Here is a 13,406-nt window from a genome sequence, read left to right as displayed (position 1 = left end):
CCATACCCAACACCCTACCAGCAACCCTCAGTTTGTTCTCTGTATTTAAGAGTCCCTTATGGTTTGTTTCCCTCTCTGTTTTTGTCTTATTTTTGTTTCCCTTCCCCTATGTTCATCTGTTTCATTTCTTAAATTCCACATGAGTGAAATCACATGATATTTGTCTTTCTCTGACTTATTTTGGTTAGCATAATACGCTCTAGTTCCATCCATGTTGTTGCAAATGGTAAGATTTCATTCCTTTTTATCACTAATACTCCATTGAATATATATACCACATCTTCTTTATCCATTCATCAGTCGATGGATATTTGGGCTCTGTCCATACTTGGCTATTGTCGATAGTGCTGCTATAAACGTTGGGGTGCCCGTGCCCCCTTCGAACCAGCATTTTTGTATCCTTTGGATAAATACCTAGTAGTTCATTTGCTGGGTCATAGGGTAGTTCTACTGTTAATTTTTTTGAGAAACCTCCATACTGTTTTCCAGAGTGGCTGCACCAGTTTGCATTCTCACCAGCAGTGCAGAAGGGTTCCTCTTTCTCCGCATCCTCACCAACATCTGTTGAGATTTTTTTTCTTTTATTAATATTTTCTGTTTTCTCTTTTTCTGGAATTCCTATAACTGGATATTGGACCTCCTTGACTGTTGTTCTAATGTGCTATCCTTTTGTTTCCTGTCCTTTTCTTTTTCTTTAAAAGAGGAGACTTTTTAGGTTTTTATTTTTTAAGTAATCTTTACACCCAGTGTGGTGCTCTAACTCATGATCCAGAGATTAAGAGTCACGTGCTACTACTGCCTGAGCCAGCCAGATGCCCCTTATCTTTTTGTCTTTATGTTTTACTTTCTGGATATATCTTTGACTGTCTTATAATCATTTTTTAAAAATCTCACAATCTTTTAAATAAAATTTTACTTTACCATACTTTAAATCCCAAGTGCTTTCTTTGTCTATTCTCTCTCTTGGTTTGGGATCTCTGGCTTTCTATTCACATTTAAGAGCGAGGCACTTAAAAAAAAAATCAGCAGAGGGGGAAATGTGTGTGTTGGGGTGTACTTGCCAATCACTAAGTTTCACTGTAGGTTGAAGGTTAGTAGGCTTTGGGGGGCTCTGCAAAGTGTCAACATGTGAAGGTTTTGGAGGCTTACGGTTTCACCTGAGAATTCTGCCTGAGGGTTAAGGAAGGTTGGGGAAGTCTGGTGTATAGGATTTTTACTTAAATTCCCCTTTTGTTCTTATAGCTCATTTTGTCATATGCCATCCCTTGTATCCATATTTTAGTCCTAGAGACTGAACTTTCTGCCCCCCCTGAAGAGGGTGAGGGTCAGGTGGGGAAGGTTTTCCCTGAGGGTCTTATCGCTCTAATCACTCACTTTGTGTCCTTGCCTCATCACAGCAGTACCTGGTGCTTCCAAATGCTGAACCCCTCTCAGGAGTTTTGAAGGGCTGGTGGACTGACTCTTCTTTCTCCCACTTACTTATAACTTCACTGCTTCTGCTAGCATTCCATGTTCTAATATTTCATTGAAATATATTGTCCACTGCTGTTCCCTCTTTTTTTGACCTTAAAGATTAATAGTTTTATTATCATTGTAGTGGGTTTTGGGGAGGGAGAATCAGTGTCAATTTGCTGTGTTAAATTAAATTCCCCCTTTGAAATCCTAATAGACCAGAGCACCTGGGTGGCTAAGCATCTGACTTGATTTCAGCTCAGGTCTTGATCTCATGGTTGTGGGATTGAGCCCTGCATCAGGCTCCATGCTTGGAGCCTTTTTAAGATTTTCTTTCTTCCTTTCTTTCTGCTCCTCCCCAACTTGCTCTCAAAAAAAAAAAAAAAAAAAAAAAAAAATCCTAATAGACCTCCATTTATTCAACAATTGATGAGCAGGGCCTGTAAACACCAAACCTAAAGCAAGGCCCTGGGGATTCAGAAATACGTGTGACATGGTAGGGTGCTCACATTAGCATACTGTGATGTGAGAAGTACTGTGCCAGCAGTATGATTAATCATATTTGGCTTTTGGTATTCTCAAGCCCAGTTAGACCCTGACCCTGAAGAGAGATTTGTTGGGACCTGCGAAGTACCAGACTGGTTTGATCCAGTCTCTGCCCTGTTGTGACTCCTGTAACTCAATGACTGAGCCCTGTGACTAGGCTGCCAGGGGTGTGCTGTGGGTGAGATGGATAAAAGGAAACAGCTTTAAAGCCTATAGTTTTGGCTTTTCCCAACTGACTTTGAGGAAAGTATCTGGTTATAGCTATTAACTTTGAATGTCTTTCTAGGATGGGGCAGGGGGAGCTGAGTTCCCTGCTTCCTAAGCACACCCTCCCTCCCCCCAAAGGAAGTAAAAGTTCTGTTGAAATACTTTCCCTGGTTCTTGGGAGCTGGGCTAAACTATGACCTTGTTCCATTGTGGTTTGGTCCTCAGGCCTGGGAGTGAGCAGCCTTCATGCCTTGGTCCTGAGTCATTATCAGAAGGGGTAGAAAGAGTTCTACCCATCAATCTGACTGAGGTTAATAGAGTCCTAGGGCATGTAGCAGGCTGCCTGCAGGACAGTAGAGGCAGGGCCCTGGAGTACACATTCCATTTCTTGAGGGCCCAGCCTGGTGTGGCTAATAGTCCTTCAGTATTGGCAGCTGTAGCAGGGAATTGAAGCCTTGTAGCTTGTGGTGCAGGGCAAAGGTGGAGTGCCCTCAAAGCTCTGAGCCACTGAACTGGCCATGCAGGGGAACAGCACTCGCAGTCTCTGCCCAGCCCAGGGATAGAAGCAGGGATAGAGACATTGTTGGGAAAGAGCCCCAGAGTTAGGGGTGTCTGAGGTGAATGAACCTTTTATGACTCTGAAGCATAACCTGTGAAAGGGATAATGGAGCCCAGGAGAGAAATCATAGCAGCCATCTTGCCATCCGTCCCATGGGCAGCCTCAGAACTTATTTCTCCAATTCAAGCCCAAGGGAGTTGAACATAGAAGGGCATGTAGCTCTTGTAGTATTTTCTTATTCTGCAAGCTGGGATGAGGGCAGAGGACAATCCAATTGCAGGTGTCTTCCCAGCTTTTCTTTTCCTCATCTGGTGCTCCCTTACCCATCTTTAGGATGTCTGGCCAGCAATCTGGCCCTTTCTACCAGGCCAACTGTTTGGGAATGTGGTAAGTGTCAGAAATAGCAAGCCCCTGGACTGGGCTACTTAGGGGACATGTCTTCTGGGGCCCCAGTTGTCTTTATTCCTGCCTGATCCTCTGCTTTCTCCACCACCAGGTCACACCTCCTAATTTCTCAATGTCACAAGTGCCCAACACTCCCAGCTGTCCCCAGGCCTATTCTGAACTGCAGACACTGTCCCCCAGTGAGCGGCAGTGTGTGGAGACTGTGGTCAACATGGGCTACTCATATGAGTGTGTCCTGAGAGCCATGAAGAAGAAAGGAGAGAATATTGAGCAGGTGAGTGGTTGGTTGGCTGGGGGTTGGGGTAGGGTGGGTGGTGAGTGGTCAGCCTGGAGAGAGGTCCTAGACCTCTGGGGCTGGAGTAATGTCCTGCTTATATCCTAGAGCCCCATCAGACTCCTAGCCCCAGCGTCCTTTCCTGTGAGTTGGCGGGACTCAGGGCAATATTTTTGGAGAAAGTAGCAGCCTCAGCAGCAGTGCTTCTGCTTTGGGGCTGCCCTGGGACCTACGCTAGAGAAAAGCCTAGAGGAAAGGGTGCATTGGAGCCGTTGGACTGTTCTCTGCCCCTCCTGAGAGGGCACACTAGGCTTGAGATATGGTCTGATGTCTCCTCCCAGAAATGTTTATCCTGTCATAGATGCCCAGAGTGTTCCAAAATAGGGTACTGGAGACCTAAATCTTGGCATTTTGTGATTTGGGCTATTTGTTAGTATATTCTGCCCCGTCTGTGGAGTTGACATTCTGGGAGAGATGAGTCAGCTGTGACAGGAACTCCTTTGAAAAGTGGCTACTCATGTTTAGAAGGGTATGCCTGTCTTTTCAGCAAATAGTCACCGAGGTCCTACTGTGTTGGATGCAGTTCACAATACAAATTCAAGTCCTATCCAGGATCTAATAGCCAGGTGGGAAGCAGACGTCACCCTTACTGGCTTGTCTAAGACTCTTGGGAAACTCAGGCAAGAGTGGTGATTAAGTACTCAAACTTTTTTATTTTTTTAAGATTCTCGACTATCTCTTTGCACATGGACAGCTCTGTGAGAAGGGCTTCGACCCTCTTTTAGTGGAAGAGGCTCTGGAAATGCACCAGTGTTCAGAGGAAAAGGTAGGACCCTTTGTGCCTCAAGAGAACCCTCTGGAAAGGAGGGACAAAGTAGTGTCTCCTGTCCAAGAATCACCTTTTCCTACTAGTGAGTGCAGGCAGAGGTAGTCAAAATACATAATTTCTTAAGTGTCCAGACAGCATTTGGATAGTTTGGGTTGTTAGAGGCTTGATGAAGTATTGGGTTGAAGATTATCTAGAGTCCCAGGGAAGGGAAGGGGAGATGACCTGGGCAAAAAGCCATACTTCTGGATGACTGAGGAGATTGCTAGTCACTTTGCCCAGCCTGCTTCCTGGCTATTTCTGGGTTCAGTATCCTGCCTTGAGTGTGGATTTTGGTTAGTGGGATGCAAATGAGACAGCAGGAGTTGGAACTGGGCATAGTTCCTGAAGGATGATAGGCTGTGGCATCAGCCTATCTGCCTGGCTTCCTCTATAGCCCCCTTGTGCTTGTTGGGGGACCTCAGAGAAACTCATGAGGCTCTGGCAAAAAATGCAGATTCCCCCAAGCAGCCCCCTACATACACATTCCTCTACCCTACTATGTGGCCAGACCCCTTTCTTCAATCTTTCTTCTCTTTTGTCCTTTAGATGATGGAGTTTCTTCAGTTAATGAGCAAATTTAAGGAAATGGGCTTTGAACTGAAAGACATTAAGGAAGTTCTGCTACTACACAACAATGACCAGGACAATGCTTTGGAAGACCTCATGGCTCGGGCAGGAGCCAGCTGAGACCAGGCGCTGCCTAGGCCCTGCCATGGAACCACCCCCGCAGGAGGCCCTGAGGATCCCATGTGTGGGGAAGGAGAAGGGACACACTTCCCGATTTTCTTTTGGGGGTGGAAGGTCAGGCGTGGAGACTGTGCTTGCCAGTCTCTGAGCTGGGGAGAAAGGGAAGATTTGGGCATGTGAATGCCTCCAGAACTGCTCTGGCTCCTTCCATATTAAATGTATTTGTATTTTGAGAAGTGACCTTCCCACCTTGGCCCTCCAGAGAGACTTCCCTGGTCCTTCTGGGGTATGTCCTCAGCTGAAACCTGGCCCAGCTGCCAAAAGGAGTCAGGAAGAAGGGGTGGGAGGGCCAGACTCTGCTGCTTTAGGGCTAGATGCTTCCCTCCCCTGCACTGGTGGACTGAACTCTGATCTAGGTTGAGTGCAATTGAAAGGTTCTTCCAGGGTTTTTGTTTTTTTTTTTTCCAACAAAATCTTAGTGTTACACTGGTTCTGCAATGTCTCTGAGGTGCAAAAAATGCCCTTTTCCCCATGGGGCGCTGAGTTTGCCTCTTCTGCCAGGCAGTTACCATGCTTCCCTGCCCCAGCCTGTTTCTTTTGGCTTGGTTTGGACCACAATCCTCTGCTACCAAGGATTTTAGAGCTCCCTTCTCTCGGAAGCAGTTGTTGGTTTAAGAAATCATTGGCCCCTTCCCAGCACATCGAGTGGGGAGAAATAGGCTGCAATTTAGTAGCCCAGCACTAACTCCACCTCAGTTCTCCTTGGAGAACAGCCTCTCCCTCCAGCCCCCTGCTCTAGGATGACACAATGAGTAACACCTAGTCATAGAAATCAGTCTCTTTTGTTTGTTTTGTATTATGTTGTTCATCATTAAAGATCTAAATACAAAGGATATACAGTCTTGAATCTAAAGTAATTTGCTAACTATTTTGATTCTTCAGAGAACTACTAATAAAACTCTAAAAGGTATGTTCTGCTGTGATAATTTATTGCCAAGTGCTGTTTTACTGAGGGGCTGGGGTGGGTGGTGAAGAGGTTCCTGCTTAGATTTGCTGCTCATGAAATAGCTATTTTGTCTTATTAGTACTTTCTTCCCACTGTAGGCCTTTGGTACCCAGAAGCTGGCCCTGCAGTCTGCCCTGGGTTTTGGTTTGCAGAGGCAGACCCAGATGAGGATCTGTTACAAACCTGACGTAGCTCAGTCTCTGGAACAAGGACATATGCCTTCCTGCAAGACTGGAGGTGAGACAGGCTAGGCCTGTGGTGTAGTCACTCAGAAACGAGGAAGTACCTTTTCCTGTGACAAGCATCAGGCGTTTATGTGCTGTGCGCCGCAGGCAGAACTAGATTCAGACGGTTTCACCAGCTCTCAGTGGTGCTGTTGTAGCTGAGAGAACTAGATTCCTCCCTGAAGTTTCTGGTCTTAATGCCATCCTGTAGTCCCTACCTTATGCTCATGGCTGGGAATGGGTCTAGTATTTTGAGTGATCATATGAGGAGAGACTGCAGTCTTTTGGCCAGGAAAGAGGCCGCCCTCTAGTGCTCAGATCAGTTAAAGGGCGGCAGGGCTGCAGTCTTATTGAAAGCCAGTTAATGCTTCTATCCTCTTAATTAAGCCTTCCGTTTAAAACCTTACAAAGGTATCCTTTCCCTGTAAGAAATTGAAGATTCACACATTATAGTGGGCATCCGGGCCAAGGCTGTGACACATGAATCTGAAGTTTGACCCGGGAGGCCCTAGTAAGTGATGGACCAGTTTGTATTTGTCTTTGTCTTGAGCCTCTTCCTGATGAAAAGATACATAGCAAGGAGGACTCATATGAAGGGGTGTGTAAAAATTCTGCTTCAGATTCTCAAGACTACTGACTGGAGCACTCCTGCCAAGATACTACTAAACACAGGCTCTTGAGGTAGTGGACAGTCAGGGTCATGTTAAAGTTAACACTAGGAGATGGACTTGCCTGAGATCCTCCCCTTCAACTTTGCCACGAGAGGGTGTGACAGGTGAGGACTCAGGAGCCAGGAACTGCCTGCCACAGGAGCATGGGTGCTGTTAGGGCTTATAATAGGCCAGTCATCCCAGCATAAGCAGAGATGGGAAAAGAATAATGCAGTAATATGAACACTCCCTTCTGGGTCTAGATTGCAGGAAGGGAGGGGAACTGGGGGTATAAAGCCTGTCCCACGTATGCAACCTAAAGCCCAAACCAGTCTCCAAGGGCTGATGGGGCAGAGCTCACCCAGCCCCCACTACAAGCCACCAGTGTTTTAGTTTTTGGCTAAGCCTTGAAGAACAGAATTCATCTAACAGATCCCCTGAGTTCAGCATGGTTTCTTCTCCAGCTTGTGGCCTTTGGCATTTACATTACCACTGACCTCATCCTCTGAGCCTTAAATTCAGAAACATCTACAAGGTTATTAGACCCAAGTGTGTTTCCAGACAAGAGGTGAGTAAGACAAATTCTCTTCTAGCCCCAAAGAAAAGGGAGGGCCATATTGTTTTTTTTAGGCTGCTCTGTCCTTCCTTACAGATGGCCTTGTGCTTGAAATTGAGGGACAGAGTCTTGGTCCTGAGAGAGGAGCTGGGGCCCAGTCAAGGCCATGTGTGGCTAGGGAAAGGGTCGCCTGAGAAGGATCAGGGAGTGGGTCTGGTATCTGCAGGGAGGACCTGGCAGAGGCCCCTTCAGCACAGGCTCCTGAGCTGCCATCACCTCATACTGGGTCTTACTCTAAGACACCATTGTTCTCTCAGGGGCGGTGGCTGGCCTGTGGCAGGCCAGATATAGCTGAAGCTGGCTCCTCAGACTCTGGATGCACTTGGATTTCAGAGCCATGATTTCATCCAGCTGGGTCACAAAATCTTCAAAATCCTGAGAAAGGAAACAAAGGACAAATGGAGCTTTTGCTAGCCTTCTCTCAGGATCTGCTTTTCTAGTCCCTTCTCTTGCAAGTTTTCAGAGCCCAGGTCCGTCCTTCAGCTGGAAAATCTGCAGGAGAGTCACTATGGCACAGGGTGAGGCTCATTTCTCTGCATTTGAGAAACTTTTTTAAGATTTTTAAGGGGCACCTGGGTGACCTGGTCCATTATGCATCTGACTTCAGCTCAGGTCATGATCTCAACAGTTTGTGGGTTCGAGCTCCACATCAGGCTTTGTGCTGACAACACAGAGACTGCTAGGGATTCTTTTCTTTTCTACCCCACCCCCCACCCCAAGCTTGCGCGCACTCTCTCAAAATGAATTTTTAAAAAAGGTTTTTATTTTAAAGTAATCTCTACCCAATGTGGGGCTCAAACCCACAACCCCAAGAGTTGCATGCTCCACTGACTGAGCCAGGTAGGCACCCCTGCATTTGAGAAACTTCTATGAGAGGTATTCTGCAGGACAGAGGGTTGTTTTTGTGAAAGTACCCCTGGTTTGCATGTTGTAGGTCACTTACTGTCACAGGGAGGGGCCCTAGCAAGTCAAGAAGAAGGCAGAATGGCACAGGATACAGGCTGGAAACATTTTAGCCTGGAAACAGGGAGTGTAGTACCATCTCTCACCTGTCCTTGCGCCCCCCTTGAGCTACGTCAGAGGAATGGCACAAGGCCTGCTAGAGTAGGATAGCAGACCCTTACCCCACATATAACTGCAGCAAACAAGGATGACCATCAAACTACCCACAGGCTGTTTCCGATTCTGTGTCTCCCTCTCTCTCTGCCCCCTCCCCTGTTCATGCTCTGTCTCTCTCTGTCCCAAAAATAAATAAACGTTGAAAAAAAAAATTTTTTTTAAACTACCCACAGGCTAATTCCCAAGAGCCCCTGAGGGTCTAGCCAAGGCCACTTACATTAAGAGCCAACTGGCTCATTAGGGTCTCCTCCTTGAAGCCCAGTTTTGCCATTTCATCCAGCTGTTCCTGGTGTGCTCGGATGACCACCTGCCTGGAAACACCAGAGGGGACAGTGTGATCCTCTGGGCCTTCCATCTCTCTTGGGCAACTTTTGGGAGCTGAGAGCCTTATTTCCAGGGAGGAACTGCCTCTGCCCAAAGTGGTCAAAGCTTTGACCAAGGCCAGCTCACCATCACCTCCTCCCCTGTCACCTGTTCTTAGGGCTTATTTAGGCACTAGAGTATACCAAGAAGATACCAGGAAAGAGGCACTTCTCAAGCTGTCCCTGCCTCCCCAGCTACACTGAAGGACAGGGATGAGTGCTCTTTACAGGAGCTGCCCATAGCTTCCCTGCCAAAAGGTTCAAGGCTGTGACCACTGGAGGTGACACACTTGGCACGGGGTAGAGCCTGTTTTGCCTGCCATCATCTATCCTCCCTGGGCGTCCAGGGACCAAAGCAGGGGGTTTGAGCTAGAAACTGGAGGATCTGCCAGGCTCCTCTCACCTGCGCATCCCTGCATGTCCTTTTCTTTGTCCATGGCCTTGGCCTGGAGCCAAAGCGAGCAGCAGGCACACAGCCGGCCTAGATATCAGGAGCCCTAGCAAAGGGCTGTAGCCTCTGTTCCCACACACCCACCCTGCCCTCCATCTCCCAGCCTCTAATGCTGAGAGGGGCCCTGCTTGATCCCTCTGCCTTTTTTTTCCTCTATGCCTCTGTCCCATCTCTTTTTGCTGCACCATCTACAGCATCCTTTGGGGAAACCAGTACAAACCACTAGTCCCTCTGTTTTTGATCAACTTCACCATTTTGGAAGGTGGCCAGCCTGTCTTGGTTCTGCGGGCACAAGGCTACAGCTTTTGCATCTCTGGGCAGCACTTCAGGAATATAGACCCGACAGAATGAAGAGGATTCTGAACTTACCACAGGTGACAGATCCTCCCTTCTCCCACTCAAGTCCCAGCTTTCCCAGACTCAGGGTTCATCCACCCTGGTGGGCCTGCTCCCATACATTTTATTCTTGCTCTCCATGTCAGGTGCATCTAGGCAAGCTCCCTTGAAAAGCTGGACAAAGCCTCTCTAGTTGTAGAATAGCTCTGACACTGAGCCAACAATAGCCATTCCCAGGACAGACAAAACGTTAACCTGGGGTGGAAGTAGGGGTGCCGGAGGGGCTCGAGTCTTGGGGAGTGTCCAACTTACTGTGCGTGCCCCAGGGTGAGCTGATGGACTTTTCCTGCCATCTCTGGAGAGCAGCTGGGGATCAGGGGAGAGCCTGGCCTTGCTAAGCATCTTGGGATCAGCCTGTATTTGAGCCATACGACGTCTGTGTTGGAGCAAGACAACTTGATGGGGTCTGTGGACAAACTCAGCTCCTGCCAACCAAGACCTGTTGGATGTTTTCTTTCCTGGGCCCAGGGCTGGTCAGCCATATCACTACTTTCTGTTTGTGGGGTGAATATAGGCCCAGGGTGGGGTCCTCCAGTATGTATGGTGGGGAAGAGCTTTCCTGGGAAATCTTGGGAGCTGTTCAGCTCTGTGTCCTTAGCATCAGCATCATACTGCTGGCTACCCACATGTTCCTGGGAGAAGAGAGCAGTCTCTGTGCTCTTGCAGACCCCTCCTAGGTCGGCCTCACTTGTGGGTAGCTTGTCCGGGGGCTGCTGACGGATGGGTGATGGGGACAGAGCTGGAAGACCACCACTAGGCTTATTGTCAGGGGGAGATGATGAGAGCCACAGGTGCCCACTTGCCGAAGAGATTGGCAGAAGTGCCTTTTGATCATCAGATGACACTGTGTGGTCCACAGCTGGTCCCCCTGTGTCCACTGCCACTAGACTATGCACAGGCCCATCCTGGGCCAGCTGCTCCAAGGAAAGAGAGCCCTCATTGTCTGTGTTCTCCAGGAGGGACACAGTGAGGGGAGCCATCACTCCAGAAGCATATTCAGAGCATGTGCCTGATTCCCCTTTAGAGTCGTCGTCTTGGTATGCGTAACTGTTCTTTGCTGTTGGGCTGTCTTGTCTGACTTCTTTCAGAGGTGTACTGACTGTGTCTCTTTGGTCTGGAGATCTTGCAACTGCAATGTGGGATAGTGAGAAAATGAAACCATCTGCCTCCAGGGATGGTGAAGTACCCTCGGCCTGCCCAGGAACCTCACTTCTGAAGGCATTCTGTCTGAGATCAAAGGCTGGGCTGCCACCTCTTTTCTGGCCATATACAAACTCTACCTGTGAGCAGTAAGGCTTCTCTGCCAGGTTGCCTCTGGGAGAAGGTGCTGAGGAGGTAGAGTCCTCCTCTCTGCTCCAGTCCAAAGGTAACTTACTTGGGCTGTGGCCACGATTAAGTGCTGCTCTTCTGTGGCTTGTGGGGTCCCTGGAGTACATCCAGCTTCCAGTTAGACACTTCTCATCACCATCTGTCCTGGGGTTAAAAAGCAGACTTCGCTGCCTTTCAGCCACCTGCTCCTCAGGTCCTTGTTCCCTCTGATGAAGGAAGAATGAACCTTCGCTATTCTCTAGGGTGTTTCTCTGCTTTGTGGTTCTCTGATTGGAGACATGTGAAAAAGAATCTTCACTGAAATCGCTGTCATCAAGGTCCTCAGTTTGGGCTCCATCCTGGCTCTCAGAGTAAGAACAGGAGGGAGGAGGGGTCTCCTTCTGGAGCTGCCCCTCTAGGGGCCTGTACTGGCATAAAAACCTTTCCAGTGGTTGGTACTTTAACTTCTGCTGGAGGAGAGGCGGCTGCTGGAACTGCTGGTGATAAAAGCGCAAATGTTCCTCCCTCTCCTTCTGGTGTGGAGGGATGTCTGTCCAAGCTTCAGAGGTAGACCTGGCAGGTGTGCTCCCCTTGCTGCCCTGACTGTATTCTGCTAAGTGGTGGAGGTTGCCAGCGGAGAGCTCAACTCGTGACACAAGCTGCTTCTGCACTGGCTGCACAGTCTGCACTTTCTTGCACTTGGAGGGCAGTTTGCCATGCACTGGGTCTTCTCCTGGGCCAGGGGTCCTGCTTCCCCATCTGCGGGCAGCTTTGTGGCTCATTTGAATTTTCTCAGAGCACAATGAGGCAGACCCTTCTCTTTTTTTGACTCCCTTCACAGGACTAGTCTCAATGACCCACTCTTGGTGAAGACTCCCTCTGGATCCACCCTTTTTACTGGGAACTTTAGGTACAGGAGCAAAAGGGATATTGGGTGGGCGGTTTGCCAGAGGATGAGCCTTCCCTCTCGTGGAACCGGGAGCTGCTGTGAATGACTGCTGAAGTCCCAGCTTGACTTTTTTGGGAGAACACTTATCCCCTGGCAGGGCCACAGGGGAGCTCTGGATTCGTTTTGGAGAAGAGTTTCCAGAGGTTCGATTTCGACTGGTAGCTGAAGCACAACATTTAATGCCTTTCTTTAGTTCTTTGACCCTGTAAATTACCATTTTATGTTAAATGTGTATTCCTGTATGCTCCTTAATTCCTTTTCTATATTTTTCAAAAACGAAACAAAAAGTATTACAAAAAAGACAAGTGTATTCTCTGAGGATATAAGCATATACCTAGCATTCTATGATCAGAAGTTTTGGAAATCACCTCAGTCCCATGGGATAGGCCAGAGGAGCTGGTCTTGGAACTGCACTACATCCATGTAGGGCCCATGCTGTACTTCTTGAAGGTGGACCAACTCAGGAGCCTGGTGTCTACCACTCACCTGCCCACTTTTCCTGCAGCCCATCTCCTTTCAGGCTTCTCTAAGAAAATGAATTCCCTCAAACTTGCTAGAACTCAGGAAGCAAAACCTTCTGGAAATAAGCAGGCTGTGCTAATTCCACTAAAGGAAAAGTGACCTGTCTATTCCTAGGGTTTCTCAACCTTAGCATAGTGGTATTTGGAAAACCAGATAATTCTTTGTTGTGGGGAACTGTCCTGTGTTGTGCCCTATGGGATGTTTAGCAGCATCCTTGGCTTCCACCTACTAAACATCAGAAGCACTTCTAAGTCATGACAATCAAAAATGTCTGTAGACATTGCTAAATGTCCCATGGGAGGCAAAGTTGCCTCCTAGGTAGAGAAATAGAGAACCGTGCTCTATTCCACATGGGAATTTTAGAGAAGATGGAAAAGCCAGAATTAGGTCTCTGCTAGGATTTAGTTGTCAAGTTCAGTCTCTTACTCTGTGATATTTAAAAACACTGTAGGAATTTAGAATTACAAGGTGACATCAAGTAAAAATGTGACTCTCCAGTAGTTTGTAGATTCTTCATTAAAATCCCTTAGGAGGTGGGGTGTCCAGCTGGCTCATTCGGTGGAGCATGCGACTCTTGATATCAGGGTCATGAGTTCAAGCCCCACGTTGGGCATGGAGCCTACTTAATTAAGAAGATATATTTAAAAATCCTCTAGAGGGGCGCCTGGGTGGCTCTCAGTTGGTTAAGCGGCCGAATTCAGCTCAGGTCGTGATCTCATGGTTCGTGAGTTCCAGCCCCGCATCGGGCTCTGTGCTGACAGCTCAGAGCCTGGAGCCTGTTTCAGATTCTGTGTCTCCCTCTCTC

General features: G+C 48.1%; 2 protein-coding genes across 11 annotated transcripts in view; one reads left to right on the top strand and one right to left on the bottom strand.

Annotated features, from left to right (window-relative positions):
• Positions 1–5,968, top strand: part of UBAP1 (ubiquitin associated protein 1) — a 61,201-nt gene extending 55,233 nt beyond the window's left edge. For all 6 annotated transcript variants that reach the window (XM_047829331.1, XM_047829332.1, XM_047829334.1 and 3 more), the window contains 3 exons: positions 3,261–3,443; positions 4,168–4,269; positions 4,858–5,968. In XM_047829331.1, coding sequence (XP_047685287.1) covers positions 3,261–3,443; positions 4,168–4,269; positions 4,858–4,998 — 426 coding nt within the window. In that variant the 3' untranslated portion in view covers positions 4,999–5,968. The remainder of the gene's footprint in view (positions 1–3,260; positions 3,444–4,167; positions 4,270–4,857) is intronic.
• KIF24 (kinesin family member 24) overlaps positions 5,943–13,406 on the bottom strand; it is a 75,908-nt gene continuing 68,444 nt past the window's right edge. For all 5 annotated transcript variants that reach the window (XM_047829325.1, XM_047829328.1, XM_047829327.1 and 2 more), the window contains 3 exons: positions 10,075–12,282; positions 8,831–8,924; positions 5,943–7,869 (listed from right to left, as the gene is read on the bottom strand). In XM_047829325.1, the coding sequence (XP_047685281.1) occupies positions 7,729–7,869; positions 8,831–8,924; positions 10,075–12,282 (2,443 nt within the window). In that variant the 3' untranslated portion in view covers positions 5,943–7,728. The remainder of the gene's footprint in view (positions 7,870–8,830; positions 8,925–10,074; positions 12,283–13,406) is intronic.

Source organism: Prionailurus viverrinus, chromosome D4, assembly GCF_022837055.1.
Source record: "Prionailurus viverrinus isolate Anna chromosome D4, UM_Priviv_1.0, whole genome shotgun sequence".
Classification (NCBI taxonomy): Eukaryota; Metazoa; Chordata; class Mammalia; order Carnivora; family Felidae; genus Prionailurus; species Prionailurus viverrinus.
This window is presented reverse-complemented; position numbering and strand designations above follow the sequence as displayed.